The sequence below is a fragment of the Oncorhynchus mykiss genome, chromosome 1, assembly GCF_057628025.1.
Source record: "Oncorhynchus mykiss isolate SJ-2025 chromosome 1, ASM5762802v1, whole genome shotgun sequence".
Taxonomy (NCBI): Eukaryota; Metazoa; Chordata; class Actinopteri; order Salmoniformes; family Salmonidae; genus Oncorhynchus; species Oncorhynchus mykiss.
The window spans coordinates 68,138,822-68,159,517 of record NC_143022.1 but is presented as its reverse complement, the minus strand read 5'-3'; the positions used below and the strand labels follow the sequence as shown (position 1 = coordinate 68,159,517).

The window sequence follows — 20,696 nt, the reverse complement described above, 5'->3', positions numbered from 1 at the left end:
CCAGACATAGCTTATTATGCTTGTTTAAAATAAAAACATGCATACAAACTGCAACCCAAACTGGCCATTGTTTTATTAGAAAAAATATGGCACTTTATAATGTCCACTTAAAAACATAGGATGCTGTATATAGCATTTTTTACATATTAAAACAAAAGGAGAGAGAAATGATATTTGTCCAGCCTTTGCCGCTGTGCTTGCAGATGTGCATAATAAGCTGTGACCCAAATCAACAAGTATTTAATAACTCCAAATAACAAAAATGTAGCTAGGCTGTTGTAACATTTATCCTACACTTAAAACATGTTTGTTTTTTTTGCATTACATGGGTAACCTGTGTGGTTGAATGCAGCTTCGCTGTTGGGTGCACATAAAATATCTTGTAGTCCTAGTTGAGTAGCCAGCCTAGGCTACTGCTCAAATGTTGCTGTAATAGACCTACATGTTCCTCCTTTGCGTGGTGTTTTGTTTTATGGTTATTCATTGTCAAGCTTTAAAAACGAAACCCACACTGCAACATTTTAGTAGCCCAGCTAGAACTGTGGCATGTGTCTGAACACTTTCCCTCTGGCACAGTGGACGCATCATTATACCCATAAAACCTAGCGGTCAAACACAGAAATGGTTCCAGTCGTTTTTTCACCATTCATTTTTCACATCGTGAATTTTATAAACACTTCAAACTAAGTATTTGTTTGGTGTTGGCTTACCTAGGCTTGACGTTTTTGACAAACCGTGCAATTCTCTCTGACAAGGTGAGTTTTATCAATATGTACTCAAAAAAATGTTGAAATGCTAATTAGCAACAGAGAAGACCTTAGCAAGACTACAAATTCCTGCAGGAAGCTCCTGCACATCATCTCTATCCGACACTTTCAGCTACTGTTCACCAGCGTGATCAGAGACCTGTGCCTAATCCATGATGAATCCATATGCTGTATTGAATAGTGTTAAACTTCTTCCGTCCCATCTCGGTCTTAGCTAGCCACTGACTACACCTTAGCTAGCTAGCTAGGTAGAGCAGTAGATCAACAAATCATCAGCCTAGATAATTGTTTGTACAGTATGTCGACTTTTGTCATTTTTCAAGGATGAGCATAAGCATTAAAAGGGGGGCGAAGACCACTATAAGTCTGGCCATGATAAGAAGTGCAGCTATAGTGAGGGGCAATTTACTGGTTTGGTCAGGGTCAGTATAAGGGATAAAGTTTATCCTGTGTCGGTGAGTGTAGCTATTAAGTTAAGTTTGAGCATCTTAGCAATACAATATGTTCTATACTGCTGTCAACATTCTACAAGGAAAGAGCCACTTAATCAATTATATAATCATTAACCAGATTACTCTGGATACCAGACTTAGATGAGTGATAACTCAGTTCTAGAATGTTGTCATTGATGAGAATGAATCTAAAAATCTATTGATCTTAAGAATTGACTTTGTTTAGACATCCAGCCTGTACTGTAGTTTCATGACCAGAGGTCGATCTTCAAAGGCACAGTATTTATTCGGAGTGCTACATGCATTCACACAATTCTGATTTGTAGTATCCTTCTCACTATATGATTGATACTGTCACCACTGATAAATCCACTATAATTGAGAATTTCAATAAGCATTTTTCTACGGCTGGCCATGCTTTCCACCTGGCCCCAGTCTCCACATGAGGCCTTTTGTTAGGCCAACATTGTAAATAAGAATTTGTTCTTAACTGACTTGAATAGTTAAATAAAGATTTAAATGAATAAAATAAAAGGGACACCAGGACGCTTGCATTCAGATCACACTGGCACAGGATGTCCATTTCCATCCACCTTGGACAATGTGACAAGTGGTCGCTCAACACCCAATCCTCATGGCTCATAATTTGTTTTTGTTTCCCAATCAACAGTCTGGATCTTCTTCTTCTGCCATGGTGGATGAGATAGATAGCTTTTCTTGTAAATACAGGTCAATTTCTCTTTCCCACCGGAAAATGGTAGCTGCAGAGCCGAAAGTTGTCACTGGTTTTCCAGTCCGCCCATCTGAAAGACAAATATTTTAATTTTACTAGCAAGTTAAATTGATTACTAAAATGGTAAAATGTATATTAAAATACCATAACCCATAGTTAAATAAAGGTTAAATATTAATGAATAGTCTTGACTGTATTAATGGTAAAATAGACTGGGCTTTGGTCTATCTACACATCTAAAATCCTACTATGTGGATGGGACATTTTGGCAGGGATGGAGGAATTATCTGGAATGCTCAACTAGATGATTAGGATAGTCTAGGATACTATTTGCAAGAAGAGGATGTATTGCGATTAGCTATACTACTGGACTTCTGATTTTAATTCTCAAGAGGTAAGTTAAAACCCTCAGCCGTGAGTTCACTGAGAAGGTCCGACAGTGATAAGGGGGATCGTCTGCAAAATTTAAACAAACCTGTTTTTGCTTTGCCATTACGGGGTATTATGTGTAGATTGATGAGGGGAAAAAAACAATTTAATCAATTTTAGAATAAGGTTGTAATGTAACAAAATGGAAAAAGTCTGAATACTTTCCGAATGCACTGTACAACTGACTTCACAGGTCATCTGATTAGTCATGTACAGATGCACTTGTGGAACAAAACCATTTGTTTTTTCTATGGGAAAACATTGAGCCCACAAGTCCTGAGCTAGCTAGCCAGCTAGTTAATGTTACCTCACTGTTTGTGTAGTCACTTTTCCATGTGGTGACATGCTAGCTAATGTTAGCCCACCAGGGCGTGGATATTTAGCTAACGCTTAGCTAGCTAGGTACGTTAGCTCATCGTTTGTGTAGTCAGACTTTTACCCAGACACCACGGGATGTGACATGCTAGCTAGGGGATATTTAACGTTAGCTAGTTAGTGCTAATCGCTAACAACAGTGTGAGGTTCTGTGTTATACACTATAGCCCATTACCATATATGTGATGGAATATTATTTGCTGTTGGCTTGTGTGGGTGTATGTGTTATGCAACATAGCTGACTTGAGACATTGTTAACAGTTTCAGGGCCATGGGCCTTTCTCATGATGGAAAAATACAGAATAACATGAAGACAGGAACTGTGCAATGAGTTGTGGGGGCACATTCAGAACGTAGTGTTGCGAGAACAAACAGTATTTTGTTAGATAACAGGAGCCAGGTGTGTGATAACTGTATCGAGCATAGGCGCATAGATATTCTACACAACTACAACGACTGACCGCTGAAGCACCTAGGGGGCTGGGACCAGCTCTGGCGCCAACAATCAACGATAGGCGGAGTGAGTTTAAACCACGCCCAGTCTCTACTCTGTGACAGACCGGCTCAGAAGCAGGAACTACTTCTGTCAGAATATATTATAATACATTTGTCAGGAACAAATCAGTTCTCTGTTCTACCCTGCATGGTGTTACAGCGAACCCGTATATACAAAAATTGCATTTACCACTTATTGCTTAGCTAATAAAAAGTACATAGTATACAATCGGTGACTCGATGTCATATTTAATCTGATACCATATTCGATTGACGCAACCCTTAACAACAGGCACATTCTCGCCTTTCGGGAAAGTCAGACTACACCACGGTGAGATACTATGCAACGTTAGCTAATGTAGCCAACCAATGTGCCTAACTAGCTAGCCCACCAGGCAATATTTAACTAGCTAAATCCCTGCCCTGCTGGGCTAACGTAAGTTAGCATGTCACCACGTGAGAAAGTATGACTACACAAACCGTGAGCTAACGTTAACTAGATGGCTTGTTCACAAAGGGCTTGTCAAACTTAAAAGGTCACAGCAGTCATAATGATAGCCTATGCTGGTTATTTTTACTGCTGTCAGGCTAGTTTGTCACATTGTCTACTAGCCCAGTCTGAAAAGTACTAGTCTCGGGCTAGCTTAATTTCCATCCCTGCTGACATGTATAACTGACTTCACAAGTAATTTGAAGTCAAGTAATGTACAACATATGCACTGTGTGTTGTGTGGGGAAAACATTGAGCCCACAAGTCCTTTGTGAGATGGCTAGCCAACTTGAGCTAATGTAGCTAACTAGCCAACCAAGGTGCTTAACTAGTTAGCCCACCAGGCAGTATTTAGCTAGTTAACATTAGCTCACCGTTCGTGTAGTCAGAATTTGTGTGTGGTAACATGCTATCTAACAACTATCCTTGCCATGGTGCCGGCCTAACGTTGGCTAGCAAGTCTGTGCACAAAAGGTGAGTTAACGTTAACTAGCTAATATTTACAAAATATCCCTTCCCTGGTGGGCCAACACTATCTAGCATGCCACCACGTGAAAAAGTATGACTACACAAACCGGGAGCTAATGTTACCTAGCTGGCTACCTCACTAAAGACTTGTCAATAAAAAGGTCCCAACAGTCATTATGCTTTCCTATGCTGCTTTTCTTTTTACTTGTAAGGAAGGTAATGTGTTGTACAGGAGGCTGAAGAAATTCGGCTTGTCACCAAAAACACTCTCAAACTTTTACAGATGCACAATCTAGAGCATCCTGTATCACTGCCTGGTACGACAACTGACCCGCCCACAATCGTAAGGCTCTCCAGAGGGTAGTGAGGTCTGCACAACGCATCACCGGGGGAAAACTACCTGCCCTCCAGGACACCTACACCACCCGATGTCACAGGAAGGCCAAAAAGATCATCAAGGACAACAACCACCCGAGCCACTGCCTCTTCACCCTGCTATCATCCAGAAGGCGAGGTCAGTACAGGGGCATCAAAGCGGGGACCGAGAGACTGAAAAACAGCTTCTATCTCAAGGCCATCAGACTGTTAAACAGCCATCACTAACATTGAGTGGCTGCTGCCAACATACTGACTCAACTCCAGCCACTTTAATAATGGAAAAATTGATGTAATCAATTTATCACTAGCCACTTTATATAATGTTTACATACCCTACATTACTCATCTCATATGTATATACTGTATGCTATACCATCTACTGCATCTTGCCATCTTGATGTAATTAAATGTATCACTAGCCACTTTATATAACATTTTCATACCCTACATTACTCATCTCATATGCATATACTGTACTCTATACCATCAACTGCATCTTGCCTATGTCACTTATTAATATATTTTTTATGTACATATTTGTATTCATTCCTTTACACTTGTGTGTGTATAAGGTAGTTGTTGTGAAATTGTTAGGTCATATTACTTGTTAGATATTACTGCATGATCGGAACTAGAAGCACAAGCATTTCGCTACACTCGCATTAACATCTGCTAACCATGTGTATGTGACAAATACATTTGATTTGATAAGTACCTAGCTACCCACAGATATTTGACCTAACCATAATAGCTTGTTAGCAGCTAGTAAACAGGGCTTACCTTATCACACAGCTCCAGCGACACCTCTCAATTACGGAGGTCGGAAAACAATAAAATGCACTTGCGTGCTTATCGGAGTAGTGGTTACAATCCGGTACATAGCACAGAACCATCCTTGCTTGTGATCGGAGATACCTAAGGTTAGCTAGTTCGCTACAAAGGCCAGAGGGTAATTAAAACAATTATAGTAATAAAAAAATGCCAAGGGAGCTAGCTAGGTTATTTGAAAAATGCTAAACATGAATACACATGAGAAGTACACTATAAATTATTTACGAGAAACTAAAAAGGCTATAAAATCTACTTGCTACTTGCCAATAAGAGTTTGTATGGAGAAATGTACCTTTAGGGATGACATCAGAGCTTGCAACAGGATGTGTAGTTCTGTATGATAGCCACATTCGTGGCTAATTAGCATTTCATTTTAGGGGGGATAATTACAGAACCTGTTCATATTGATAAAAGTTACCTTGTCCAAGAGAGATTTGCACGGTTATCAAAATGTCATGCCAGGGTAAGCCTACACAAAACACAGACCTTATCTGAAGTAGTTCTAAAATCCCTGACGGCTTCTTGTTTTTCCGCCGATAGGAGTGGAACCCGGTGTGTTCATCAGCTGCAACAGCCCATCTGTGACAAGGACCGACGAGTTCTGCATTCCGAGATGTCGTTCTGCACACCACTGTTGTAATGCGCCGTTATTTGCCTATTTGTGGCCCGCCTGTTAGCTAGCACGATTCTTACCATTCTCCTTCGACCTCTCATCAACGAGCTGTTTTCGCCCACAGGACTGCCACCTGACTGGATGTTTTTTGTTTGTTGCACCTTTCTAGGTAAACCCTGGACACTGTCGTGTGTGAAAAACTGTTTCTTAGTACTGACCAGGCCAAAGTAGCACGGCGGGGTCAGAATGTTCTCTGTTAACGAATTTAGGAATTAGCCTGTCTTAATCGTCCCATCTCTCCTCTGGCGCTGTCTCCAATCATTAAATCAACGAGATGTCATCTTCTGAACTATGAGGTAACTTTAATTTCAAGATCTCTCTCTCTCATCCTCTCTCTCAACAGGGAGTGGGAGTAAGAGGATCAGGTCTGATTCTATACAAGGAACCGTTGGCCGACTTTCTTTAGTTCCCACAATCTAATTCATTGATGGGTAGATGGTAAGCAGATGCTCTAACACAGCTATGAATAACGTGTTGTGCAGTTGATCCTATTGGCTGACCTTACCTGATCCTATCTCATCTTTGCTGTATATAAAAATTACGAAGACAAATTGTTGAATACATCATTATCATCATCTTTTATTTCCAGAACATATTTGTGATGATTGACACTGCCCCTGTTGTTATATAGATATGTACAACAATTCAAAAACAATGTGTATTGAAAATACTATATACTTAATGTGTTATTATTTCTGTCAATGGAACAGTAGTGGTTTGTAAGGAGAAACCACATTAAAACGCTAGCTCCTAACTAGGGGCTAACCATGAGTAGACTGTCGGACAGTAGCTTATGCACTGGCGTGACCCACTGGAATGTCAATGTTAATCATTATCACACTCAACGGGCCTGTTTGAGGCACAGATTAAGCCTAGTTCCAGACTAAAAAGTATGCTCAATGGAGAATCTCCATTGAAATAGATTTTTAGTCCAGGACTAGCTGAGCTTAATCTGTGTCCGTGATACTGGCCTAAAAGTACCACATGAGCTCCCTAATAACAGAAGTGTTGGGTGAAAGTATTGTTTTCTCATCAGAGCAGAATATGCAGTAAATGCCATGTATTCCCATATTTAATTTGATCTCTCTGCAGCAAAAGATTTCAATGCATGTATTATGTGTTAGTTTGGATACATATTCACAAAGTTTCTGTTTCAGTGTGGGTGTGACGTGCATGTGCGTACATACAGTACCAGTCAAAAGTTTGGACACACCTATTCATTCAAGGGTTTTTCTTTATTTTTACTATTTTCTACATTGTAGAATAATAGTGAAGACACAAACTATGAAATAACACTTATGGAGTCATGTAGTAACCAAAAAAGTGTTTGAAAAATCAAAAATGTATTTTGATTTATTTAAGTAAACACCCTTTGCCTTGACAGCTTTGCACACTCTTGGCATTCAACACTTTTTTGGTTACTACATGATTCCATGTGTTATTTCATAGTTTTGATGTATTCACTATTATTCTACAATGTAGAAAATAGTACAAATAAATACAAATCCTTGAATGAGTAGGTGTGTCCAAACTTTTGACTGGTACTGTACGTGTGTGTGTGGATGGTCAGATTGAGAGCCATGACAAGTGTTGATCACCGGTCCAGCCAGTGTAGTGTGGGGTAGCGCTCAGAAAGTATCCTGCGGAGCTGAGTGCTCTGTGTCTTATCCCTGGTCTCCACTACACACTCCACCTGTGGGCACACAATACAGATTTAATCCTAATAATCTTTCACTGATAGTGCTACATACACAGACTCTCCATCAACTGTATACAAACAATGGAGTGTCTGAACTAATTATACATTGACCCACTCATACATGTTTAGAACGTACCATTGCTATGTGGTTGTAGCATCTGTCCTGCCAACAGCAGATAGAAATAAATTGACTACATATTATGTCAAAGGGCAGAAATAATCTGATTGGTTTCTAAAAGGTCAATGGGTTAGTGTCACACCCTGATCTGGTTCACCTGTCCTTGTGATTGTTTCTACCCCCTCCCGGTGTCGCTTATTATATATCCCTGTTTCCTGAACTCTCGCGAGTTCGTCTTGTTTGCCAATTCAACCAGCGTTTTTCCTTGCTCCTATTTTTCCTCAGTCTGTTTGTTTCTCATCCTCCTGGTTTCGACCTTTGCCTGTCCTGACTCTGAACTCTCGCCTGTCCCCCACCTGCCTTTGCCTACTCCCTTTGTTATAATAAATATCGAAGCTCTACCATCTGCCTCCTGTGTCTGCATTTGGGTCTCGCCTTGTGCCCGTATAGCGCAGGTTAGAACTCAGAATCTTGTAAATGAAACTTTAATTTACATGTAACATTTTGAAATCATTATTGTATTACAGTAGTCAGACAAATGTGACAATATATATAAAATGCAACTTGTCTCCTGACTTGAGGCAAATACTAAAATGTAGCAAGATAGCAGCAACATGCTAAACTAATCAGAGCACGCTTGCTAGCTAACCTTTTGAACTACTCATGCTGATTTAAATAGATAGCGCTAGCTAATATATATAGTAAGTCAGCTAACATTTGCTTTATTGAATAAGCTATATAACCTTTAAAAAACGGGTATGGACAGGTATGCTGCCCCGGGGGCAGCCGAGTAAATATATCTAAGCTAAACAGTGCTAGTTGGCTAGCTATCTCTTACTAATGTTGAGTCATATAATATAACTAGCTAGGTCTCAAATATACTAGTTAATCAGATCACACTTAATCAAAATATTTAATTGAATAAGCCATTTAAACTGAAAAATGTGAATGGACGGTTATGCTTCCCTGGGGGCAGAAACGTAAAATGCTAAGCTATCTCCTGCTAATGTTGAATCATAAAATAGAAATAGCTAGCAAGTTACAGTTTATGCTGCCATTGGGGCAGAAATGTTAGTTTGGGTCAAACTACTTATAGGCCATAAGGACAGACTTCAAGCACAAAAGGTAATTTTAAAAAGTCTGAACTGCCCCCAGGGCAGCCATTTGAATGCACTGTTTAAATGCTTACCCAGGGGCATTAATGTTAGTTTGGGTCAAGATCACTTGGTGTCCTAAGGGCAGACTTGAAGCACAAAAAGTAGTATTTACTGCCCTAGAGGCAGCCATGACTTATCTGAATTATATCCTATAGTTATCTTCACCCAAACTAATATTACTGCCCCAGGAGCAGCATTTAAACAAGGTATTCTAATTTATTAGGCTTAATATTACCAATTTTTTTTGCTCCATATAATTTTCTAATTTACTGGCATATTTGAGAGTCAGCTAGCTAGCTCTAACTTATGATTTAACATTTGCTTAGCCCGCTAGTTCAGTTTAGCGTAGCATTTTACATTTCTTCCTCCAGGGAAGCTAACAGTTCATTCCAATTTTTAAGTTGATATAATTCGCTTACTCAAGAAAATATTTTAAGTGGGAGTTGACTTACTGGTATATTTGAGACCTAGCAATCTAGCTCTATTCTATGACTCAACGTTAGTAAGAGATAGCTATCTGCTAGCCAACTAGCTCCGTTTAGCTTAGCATTTTACGTTGCTGCAGCTTCACTGTCCATCCACATTTTTGTTCATATAGCTTCTTCAATGTAAAGATGTCCGATGCAGAAATCGCTCTTCCTGGTTGCAAAAATATAATTAGTTCGCCTAATTTAGTTCGCCTAAAACAAGCAAGTATGGTGTAGAGAATCATTGTAAACCGCTGTTAAATCTTTTCCATAAACGAAAATAGTATTTTCCGCTGTTTGAAGCTAGTGTACAAAACCAAAAGTAAAAGACGCAAAAACTAAACTTAAGAACGGGAAGCATAGGAATAGTGCACATAGAACAGAGCTACCACTTCTTGGACTTGCTTTCAATGAGAATGACAGATCTATAACTCACATTTCTTTGTGAATTTGGTCGGATTGCCAAAAAAGTTACATATGGCACCTTTAACATTTCAATGAAGCAAATGCTAGCTGACTTTCTTATATATTAGCTCTATTTATTAAGTCAACATGAATAGCTAAGAGGTTTAGCTTAGCTAGCTTAGCTAGCCAGCTTGCTCTGATTAGCTTAGCATGTTGTTACTAGTTTGCTACATTTTATTGTTTGCTTCAAGTCAGGAGACCAGTTTCTGCTTTTAAACTCGGACAAAACAGAGATGCTTGTTCTTGGTTCCTAGAAACAAAGAGATCTTCTGTTGAATCTGACCATTAATCGTAATGGTTGTACAGTCGTCTCAAATAAAACTATAAAGGACCTTGGCGTTACTCTGGACCCTGATCTCTCTTTTAACGAACATATCAAGACTGTTTCAAGGACAGCTTTTTTCCATCTAAGTAACATTGCAAAAATCAGAAACTTTCTGTCCAAAAATGATGCAGAAAAATTAATCCATGCTTTTGTTACTTCTAGGTTAGACTACTGCAATGCTCTACTTTCCGGCTACCCGGATAAAGCACTAAATAAACTTCAGTTAGTGCTAAATACGGCTGCTAGAATCCTGACTAGAACCACAAAATTTGATCATATTACTCCAGTGCTAGCCTCCCTACACTGGCTTCCTGTCAAGGCAAGGGCTGATTTCAAGGTTTTACTGCTAACCTACAAAGCATTACATGGGCTTGCTCCTACCTATCTCTCTGATTTGGTCCTGCCGTACATACCTACACGTACGCTACGGTCACAAGACGCAGGCCTCCTAATTGCCTCTAGGATTTCTAAACAAACAGCTGGAGGGCTTTCTCCTATGGAGCTCAATTTTTATGGAATGGTCTGCCTACCCAAGTGAGAGACGCAAACTCGGTCTCAACCTTTAAGTCTTTACTGAAGACTCATCTCTTCAGTGGGTCATATGATTGAGTATAGTCTGGCCCAGGAGTGTGAAGGTGAACGGAAAGGCTCTGGAGCAACGAACCGCCCTTGCTGTCTCTGCCTGGCCGGTTCCCCTCTTTCCACTGGGATTCTCTGCCTCTAACCCTATTACAGGGGCTGAGTCACTGGCTTACTGGTGCTCTTTCATGCCGTCCCTAGGAGGGGTGCGTCACTTGAGTGGGTTGAGTCACTGATGTGATCTTCCTGTCTGGGTTGGCGCCCCCCCTTGGGTTGTGCCGTGGCGGAGATCTTTATGGGCTATACTCGGCCTTGTCTCAGGATGGTAAGTTGGTGGTTGAAGATATCCCTCTAGTGGTGTGGGGGCTGTGCTTTGGCAAAGTGGGTGGGGTTATATCCTTCCTGTTTGGCCCTGTCCAGGGGTATCATCGGATGGGGCACAGTGTCTCCTGACCCCTCCTGTCTCAGCCTCCAGTATTTATGCTGCAGTAGTGTATGTGTCGGGGGGCTAGGGTCAGTTTGTTATATCTGGAGTAGTTCTCCTGTCCTATCCGGTGTCCTGTGTGAATTTAAGTATGCTCTCTAATTCACTCTTTCTCTCTCGGAGGACCTGAGCCCTAGGACCATGCCTCAGGACTACCTGGCATGATGACTCCTTGCTGTCCCCAGTCCACCTGGCCGTGCTGCTGCTCCAGTTTCAACTGTTCTGCCTGTGAATATTATTATTTGTCCATGCTGGTCATTTATGAACATTTGAACATCTTGGCCATGTTCTGTTATAAGCTCCACCCGGCACAGCCAGAAGAGGACCGGCCACCCCACATAGCCTGGTTCCTCTCTAGGTTTCTTCCTAGGTTTTGGTCTTTCTAGGGAGTTTTTCCTAGCCACCGTGCTTCTACACCTGCATTGCTTGCTGTTTGGGGTTTTAGGCTGGGTTTCTGTACAGCACTTTGAGATATCAGCTCATGTACGAAGGGCTATATACATGATTTGTACCGTAGAGATACCGTCACATTTGTCTGACTACTGTAGCACAATAATGATTTCAAAACAATTCAACATGTAAATGAAAGTTTTATTTACAAGATTCTGAGTTCTAACCTGCGCCATGTTTTCAAAAGTTGTGCATCTGTTAAACTCCACCCATATCTTTAGAGTTAGGTCAACCTTTAGAATTGTGAATATTGTTTTACTTCTAGACATTAGGTTACATAGCATTGTTTAAATATTCCCCATCAAATGTTAATAGAGCCCACCAGCTTGTAGTCCTAAAAAAACGAAATGAGTTACTTCTGGTTCTTTCAACCATTTCTACAGGGAAAATAAATGGGGAAAGAATAGTTTTTTGGGGTAAATGCCAAAAATAAGGTCTGAGGTAACAGGCTTAGGAGATCTTATAAATTCTATGACATAATATCAGTTAGTTAACATGACCTTTATAAATTATAAATACATTTTTTGATGACATAAATCAAATCAATTTTTATTTGTCACATGCGCCGAATAAAACAGGGGAAGACCTTACCGTGAAATGCTCATTTACAAGCCCTTAACCAACAATGGAGTTCAATAAATAGATTTGTGCTGCCCTTAGAACAAAGGTGACTGGACTATATGTCAACCTGCAACCCAACTCGCTCCCAACACACTCAACACCTGAAATCCCAATTGGCTCCAGTCTGTCTGAATTCTATGACTATCCTTAATCTGCTACATTGTGGTAACATAGTATTCTACCTTTACCTTTACATAAATTATTTTACAGCTACCAACTTTACAGTCAGTTGACATCACACATCTAGAACTTTAAATTAGGCATGACATTAGTAGGCAACGGCTCAATCAGAAATTCTGAGTCATAAACCACTTCCAAATCAATCACATATTGACACATTGTCTAGCAGCACTGTACCCGGAATCCACCACTTATCTCACACCACCCTGCACTGCCAACACAGCGGCAACGAGCCAGGGTTTCATTTGCAACGGCAGTGTGAGAAGCGCTTCATATATACAGTCATTGGAGAAACAGTTGAGTGGATGTCGGGGGGAAGAGGTGAGGGAGGTGGGATGAAGGCTAATGCTGTCGTACCTGGGCCTTGAAGAGATCGCCTTTGTCACTGTGTCTCCGGTGGCAAATATCCAACAGCCTGAGAGAGAGAAAAAGAGATAGTGAGATGGAGGATGAAAAGAACAAGAGAAAGAAACAGTGGATGAGAAGGAAGAGAGGAGCAGACTAAATTCACATTGTTCTTTGTGTTAGAGGATTTGTATGTCCAGACTGATCATCCTGCCAGTTAAAGCCTACCCCTGTCCTGTGGCTTATTCTGACGTGATTGGATGTGGGGGAACAGGGTCACATGGACAGATTGGTCACAGTGGCATTACTGTCACTAAGAGAGAGTTGTCTAAATATGCGCACCATAATCTAACTATACACACTCATCTCCATCCATATGTAGCACAGATATCAGGAATTTGTTGAATTTGTTGTTATTGTCAGTCTGTATGACCACACACTGATATGTGTGACGTGTGTGTGTGTTTCAGATAAATAGAGAGTAATCAACCTCTTATACAATAGGGTATTTATATTCAAATGTACAGTATAGGTCATAACTATCTGTTATTTTGTTAGTGTTTAGCTCACTTGATGTCCTCTCTTGCCAGCATGTCCAGTAGCTTGGCCATGTCCCCCGGAAAGTCCCCCAGCTGCACTGTAAACTTGCTGACGCGGTCATCCAGAACCAGGGCGCGGTCAACACACTGTCTGATCAGGTCCAACTCCATGTTAGCACTGCTAACCACCACAGCTACCCTGCAGCGGGCAGACAAATAGATAGATGCAGAATCAGTTCATCGGAATATCAACAGGTTACATTTTGGACACTATGGTGTGAATCCTAGTTTCCACTTAAGTCCAATTTTCATTAAGTCATGCATTTATAGTATGTCAATGGGAGGCAAAGTCTTAGGATTCACTCCTGTGTTTCAGGACAGTAAAAACACCCTGACAGTGTGTAAACCCACCTTTTGCCCTTTAGCTCTGGTAGTTTCCCAGCCAAGATGGCCGCTAGTCCCAGGGCTCCCTCTGTGTCCACTGTGGAGCGTTCAAACTCCTGAAACCTCAGCATGGCTACCAGAGAGTCCTCTTCTCTGAGGAGAATAGATAGAGGTCAGGGAGTCTCAGAGAGAGAGAACAACAACAGTGCTAAAGGACAATAATATTGTCAAAACACTCTACTGCACTCTGGGCTCTAATTTGAGACCATCTTGCTCCCATATGCTCCTAAATATTTAGCTGTATGAGCTGGAAGTGGGTCTGGAAACATATTTTCCCAGATAATACATTGAATGGCAAAATTATATTTGTGTCGTTAGGCGCAACAAGCTAAGTTAGGCCGTCATTGTAAATAAGAATTTGTTCTTAACTGACTTGCCTAGTTAAATAAAGGTTAAATATATATATTTTTTAAAAGTTGTTACATTTGTGTTTCTTGTCCACTACGCTCTGGCTGTTGTTACATTTGTATCATATTGCAGCGAGCAAAGTCAATAGATTGTTTTATTTCACCTCATCTGTGAGAGTGAGAGGAAATTCAGCTACTCTTAAGTGCTTGTTTATTACTAGAAGTTTAACCAACATCGGCCCTTATATTTTTTCTAGGTCTTACAGACAAAAATAAAGGAGACTTTTAAATATTTAAAAATGACCGGCTATTGGTTGGATTATTGCAACTAATCAATTTTTTTTAGTTTTATTCCCATTGAGATTAGTCCCTGAACCCATTAGAGACCATGTAGAAATATACAAAAGCTTCCTTCTTTTCTATCTGTAAAAGGCTAATAAGGCAGAGACACATTTTTGCTTTTGAACACTCTGTTTGCACCTCAGTTCAAGCACCTTGATTGGAGAGCGAGGTAGCGGCAGTGTTCACTTCCCTTTGCACCCCACCTGTGAGAACCTTTGTAACGCATATAACTGCTCGTCTCTGGCCCAAACCGTTCAAACATGACAGGAGCTACATTTTTTCCCTTGTCTACTGCAGATTCTCAGGTCACATTTGATAATTTCATAAACCCTGCCAAGCGGGCCGCTAACCCATGTTACCTAGCTGGCTAACAACCTGGTAACTTGCCCAGTAAGATGGCCCTGAAAGAAAGGAAAGGATCTTAGGATCTTAGATAGCTCCTCCAAGATAGGATTCATATGGGCCTAATCACTATTCTGGTGTTCCCAAATACTTTGGTGCTTCTAACCTTTTTAAAGTTGGGCGCATTAGTGCTACCAATTTAGAGTCCTGGAAACACTCAGGGCCCTGGGGAACTGAGGGACGTCTATGTCCATATATGTAGAAAACTATGACTATGGCAAATGTGTGGCGAGAGATACCCGCCCCTTCCATAGAGATGTAGTACCTGACAGTAATGACTTTGTCCACATATTTCTTAGCCAGCTGGAAGGTGTGGGTCCCCAGTGAGTGCTCAAATAGATCTGGGGATAGAGAGCAGGATGTAGGCGTTAGGTTCAGGGAGTTGTGCCACGACAATTGATATCTATTTAAGAAAAAGAAAGACCATATCACAGGGAGTAGGTTTGGGTTCAGATAGCCTACAGGGGTACAAGGGCACAGTACCTCCATAAAGCTTCCCGTTGGGGACGTTGTAAAGTTCACTAGCCACTGGGCTGCCTGTTTTGAGGGACTGTAGTAGCAGCGGGAATCCTTCTGGTTCAACTCCCTGTCAAAGAGAACATGGTACATGAATCCCAATATTATTTTGAAAGATTTTGGAGAGCATGGCTACATCTTACTCACTGTGACAAAAGTACACTAAACAAATATTGAGAGGGAGAAAACACTTACTATGACAGTGATGCGTGAGTTGAGGTGTTTGATGGCTGCTGCTGTGCTGACCAGTAGACTACACTGCCCACCTGTGGGCACAATGACTGCATCTAGTTTGGGCACCTGCTCATAAATCTCCATGCCTACTGTGCCCAGCCCTGCTAAGTACACAGCACTGTCATCCCTGAGAGAGATAGAAGAGGAAGAGAGAAAATAGAAAGACAGAGAGAGATACAATATAACCATATGTCCATGTACCAGGGCCACATTGTCCCCACTGTACAGTACATGTTTTGAGACAAAGGAGAGCTATGGGACTGGCACCCATCTATGTGGGGTAACCACCAAAGCAGTCTATCTCCAAGGTGACGTACTCTTCCAGGCAGAGGTATCCGTTCTCCTTGGCCAGGTGGCGGGCGTGGTTCAGGGAGTCCCTGGCGGTACTACCATAGGAGATGACCATGGCGCCGTAGTCTCGGTACACCCTGAGGTGGGGCTGGGCACAGCTGGCTGGCATGATGACAAACACTGGGATCCTCAACTCCACCGCATGGTGAGCCACGGCCATGGAGAAGCTACAGTCTTTAGCTACGATCACCCCCTTCTTCTGCTGCTCCTGTGGAGAGGGATAGGAGTTAGCTAACTGATCAAGTGATTATTATTTATTTTGCTTGTTAGCTTCTTGTTGGCTTCTTGTTAGCAGGGTTGCAGAATTCCTGGAACCTTCAATAAATTCCCCGGTTTTTCAGAAATTGGAAGTTTGAAAATTCCGGATTTCCTGCTTATTCCCTCCCGATTCCGGGACTCCTCCAACTGGGATTTTGAGAAAAACAGGTAATTTATTGAAAGTTCCAGGAATTATGCAACCCTATGTGTTAGCTACTTGTTAGCTTGTTGGTTACTTGTTATGATAAATGAGCTGTTCCCCAGCTGGGATGATTTGGGAAATGCATTGGGATTCATACCTGGTTGAGGGAGGTGAGTAGGTATAAAACGCCTCTCTCCTTTACGGAGCCTGTGTAGTGGAGGAGCTCCTTCTTTAGGAAGATCTCCATGCCATACTGTTTGGACAGTCTGGAGTACTGGGAACACAAAGAAGCAGAATGCGAATAAGCTTCTGCATGAAGCAGGAGCCATCATCTAAAGTATTTACTTTTAGAAAACAAACTACTACCTAGAATAAAAAGGTTATTTGACCGTCCCTCCACAAAATAACAATTTTTAAGAACCCTTTGGTAAAAAGGTTTTACCTGGATACAAATTGGTTCTCCTAGACTCCTACAGGCTGGGGACTTCCAAAGATCCCTTTATGGTTATAGGTAGTACCTTATTTCCAAGGGTGTACAGAAGGCTCTGAACTGGAGCGGGCATACCGTACAAGGGGTCTTCTGCATCGCTGACTGGATTTTGAAGGCTGCAGCACTGATGTCCTCGAAGCGGAGGTACTCAGGCTTGGGTGGTGGGACTGCTTTGCACTCGCTGCCTCTCTTCTTGTTAGTCTTGGGTGGGTCCATTAGCTGGATCTCAGGGGCGCCCACCACCTTGGTCTCAAACGTTTTGACTTCCCCATTGAGGCACTCCTCCTCCTCAATACCAAAGTCCTTCAGGCGCTCTGGGTGGATGAGAGTGGGCCGCCAGCCCGCAACCCCGTTACAGACGGGGGCGTCCTTGTTGCAGGTACTCTTGGAGGAGGTGGAGCAGCCCTGTTTAGTTGGCCCAAGACGCTGCTCCTCGCTGGTGGAGAGAGGGAGAGAAACAGGGCTTGAAGAGTAGTGGTTGGGCTTCTGTAGTGTTGGATTAAGCTCTTACCGTTATACACATGCATTTCAGGTCAACACTCTTAGCAATGGGCTGCACTCTCTCAGAAAAAAAGGGTTTCCAAATGGGTTCTTCGGCTATCCCCGTAGGATAACCCTTTTTGGTTCCAGGTATGACCATTTTTTGGTTCCATCTAGAACCCTCTGTGGAAAAGGTCCCAGATGGAAGCCACAAGGGTTCTACCTGGAACCAAAATGGGTTCTTCAAAGGATTCTACTATGGGATCAGCCAAAGAACCCTTTTAGGTTCTAGATAGCACCTTTTTTTCTAATAGTGTAGAGTGACGAGAGTGAGCAGGAGGAGAGAATTTCTAAATTCCAAATTGAGCCCTAACCCTTATCATTTCTGTTTCTGAAAGAATTGAATAGGAAATAATATGGTAATCGGTTCACCTTGCCTTCTGATAGACTGGGTTTGGGGAGGTTTTGGGAGTAAGGTTTGTACGTGTGTGTGAGAACACGTGGGAATAAGCCACTGCTTTACATTATCTGGGAGGGATGGCAGTGACCTTGTTCTTTGTACACTAGAAGATCATCTACACAGATCCTTCCATGACCAGGTACACCAGGGTGTCCCTTATGATTACCAGAGTTTTGGCCTATTAACCACACACATTCAAGCACGCACACCCGCTCTCTCTCACACACACACACACACACACACACACACACACACACACACACACACACACACACACACACACACACACACACACACACACACACACACACACAGGTCTCTAAGGTTAGGGAATGGTTGGAAGGATTCGCCTACATAAGTGTCGAAACTCACATTTAATTCCAATTACTTTTTCCCTGCCAAGAAGTAGATTTTCGTTTGAAAGTTTGTTTCTTAAATCCTTTGTTTTTGTTGTAATCAATTCTTTACAGTCATGGTTTTTTTCATCCTATTTTAAATAACTTGTAGAAAACACACTTTATAACACTTTCAAGAAGCATTATGAACATCCTGTGTCACTTTACTTGGACTAAGAAAATACACTTTATGACACTGTCAAGAAGCATTATGACCATCATAATCATATAAGCCAGATAGGCCAATCACGTACAGAGATGGTGTCTTGTCCTGCTCCTGAAATCTTATCCTGCATTCATTCCAGTCATCATCAACAGAGCATTAGGGTAGGTGCATGTCTGACATTAACGTGTGCACAATTAAAATGTTAATTTAATATGGTCAATAAAATAAAATAAATGAAGATATACATACACACACACATAACAAACATACTGTTGACATGTACTTTAGGCTATGGTGTTTTGGAATGTTTTGCCTTGTAGTCGGTTTTGTAGTCGGTTTTGTAGTCGGTTTTGTGGGTTTTTACACTCTTATGTAGGTGTCATAACCAGCCATAAAACAACTATGGTGGTAGATAGATGTCACAACAGGTGTAAATATATGGGTCATGACAGTGTTATCACCATATTATGACAGGTTATGACAACTAATGTCAGCTGTTGTGACTTAATGTCATGGTTATGACCGTGTTATACATTTTGCTCACAATATTCACTGCTGAAATGGATAGACTGCATGGTATGATTCAAACCAGCTGGTAGAATTTAACTACACTTTAAGCTTCCATTGTGGCGCCAGGTACTGTGGACCAGGGGAGAGCAGGAGCAGGGGAGGCTCGATGGGGTGGAGAGGCTGGTTCAGGTGGAGAAGGATGGGGATCAGCAGGAATCACTACAGGAGTCACTACAGCTGGAGGCTTTGGGGGCTCCTCGGGGTGAGGGGGGGGGGGGGGTGCTGAGGTAGGGAATCCCTCTGTGTCTAGTAGGGTAAACTGGGTGGAGGATGAATCTGTAGTGTCCCACCTCTGCCAGAAGGGGTCATTCTCACTGTCGTTGAATCCCACTCTCCTGGGCGATCCATCACCGGCGTAGTTGGCGTAGATGAACTGGGCGGCAAAGTTCATCCTGGACCAAAGACTTTTCAGCTATAGTCCAAGGATCCACTCTAGATAAGTTCTGAAAAGTCCTCTCCCTGCTCCTCCTGTGTGTGTGGCACGTCCAGGAGTGTGTTGGACAGTGTGCCAGCTCAGAGAGCTCCCATGGTGTTAACTGCGCTGCCCTAGATCCCTACCTGGGGCTATTTAAGGCGGGATTAGCCTGGGGTACATGCCTGGTGGCACTCAGCCTTCAAATCCAACCTGCCTCCAGCCCTGGCCCCTCCCTCCCCTTGGCTCTATTCTAGTCCAAGATCTGGATTAAACCTCCAGGTCTGTGACGTGCTACTAATCAGACGCTCTAAGGGGATAGATTTAGACTTACAGTTTATCTAGGGAACAATGATCTGGGGGCTTGGGTAGTCAGTCAATAAAGACACTAGGGGGATCAGAGATGAGACTGGCCGGTCAGGCCTGGATAGAGATGGGAAAATGTGTGTGTGTGTGTGTGTGTGTGTGTGTGTGTGTGTGTGTGTGTGTGTGTGTGTGTGTGTGTGTGTTTCAGAGCGAGAGAGCACTGGCTTTCTAAACAGGCAGATCCTAGTTGGTCGGGAAATAGAAGGTAGAAGGTTCCTCCACCACTGAGTTCTAAACTAGTATGAAGATGTCCCCTACAACTTCCCCCACAGTCAATGGAGGATCAACACATCCTTTGACTTACTTCAGATAGTATAGCTGTATAGCTCACTCATTGGCATATTTCTGTACTATTGTCATAAAAACCTGACTACACCACCTGGTGGAGGTTTGGAGCACCAGGACGCTCAATAGTAGAAGGTTTGAGTTCTTGTGACCAGTTTGGAATCACAGTAACACAAGGAGTCAAGATTTCTTTAGTAAGTAGATTGGAATTGTATCAAAAAATGATGTAGGCCACCCATTAAAGGGGTTAGGGTGGAATCGACTCCAGAAAAGGAAAGAAAATGTTTTAAGGGATGGGGGAACTCTGGTAGCCTGCCTGCTCCTCTCATCGCCGCTCCTCGTGTTCCTCAAGTTCTGTCCGCTCATCTGAATGAGCCTCTTAACAGTAACAGTCCAGTCTTCAAATCAATAGATACAGTAATGTTTAAATCTTCAACTTCAATCGTCAGTACTTTAAAAGCAGTGAGCCCTCAATAGCAGGTACAGCTGAAGTCGGGAAGTTTACATACACTTAGG

The 20,696-nt window shown here is 42.1% G+C and overlaps 1 protein-coding gene and 1 long non-coding RNA gene across 2 annotated transcripts; one reads left to right on the top strand and one right to left on the bottom strand.

Moving 5' to 3' along the window:
• Positions 1-556: 556 nt before the first annotated feature.
• LOC149985616 (uncharacterized) lies at positions 557-8,309 on the top strand. The gene is made up of 3 exons (XR_016496579.1): positions 557-755; positions 4,493-4,723; positions 5,959-8,309. It is a non-coding gene; the product is annotated as an uncharacterized LOC149985616 (long non-coding RNA).
• Positions 6,646-19,664, bottom strand: LOC110526991 (uncharacterized). Its single transcript, XM_021608165.3, has 11 exons — positions 19,408-19,664; positions 17,122-17,482; positions 16,714-16,830; positions 16,123-16,364; positions 15,767-15,932; positions 15,539-15,641; positions 15,321-15,396; positions 13,932-14,057; positions 13,552-13,719; positions 12,994-13,051; positions 6,646-7,784 (listed from the first exon to the last, which is right to left on the bottom strand). The coding sequence occupies exons 1-11, from the start codon at positions 19,506-19,508 to the stop codon at positions 7,686-7,688; spliced, it is 1,617 nt and encodes a 538-aa protein (XP_021463840.3). The 5' UTR covers positions 19,509-19,664; the 3' UTR covers positions 6,646-7,685.
• Between the last annotated feature and the right edge of the window lie 1,032 nt (positions 19,665-20,696).

What these genes read in the sequence shown, in the direction of transcription:
- LOC110526991 (XM_021608165.3), bottom strand. Translation starts at nt 19,508, where the DNA reads ATGAACTTTGCCGCCCAGTTCATCTACGCCAACTACGCCGGTGATGGA. An exon ending in TGCAGAAGACCCCTTGTACG is followed by an intron (nt 16,831 to 17,121) that starts GTATGCCCGCTC and finishes TTGTGTTCCCAG; the next exon opens with TACTCCAGACTGTCCAAACA. An exon ending in TACTCACCTCCCTCAACCAG is followed by an intron (nt 16,365 to 16,713) that starts GTATGAATCCCA and finishes CCCTCTCCACAG; the next exon opens with GAGCAGCAGAAGAAGGGGGT.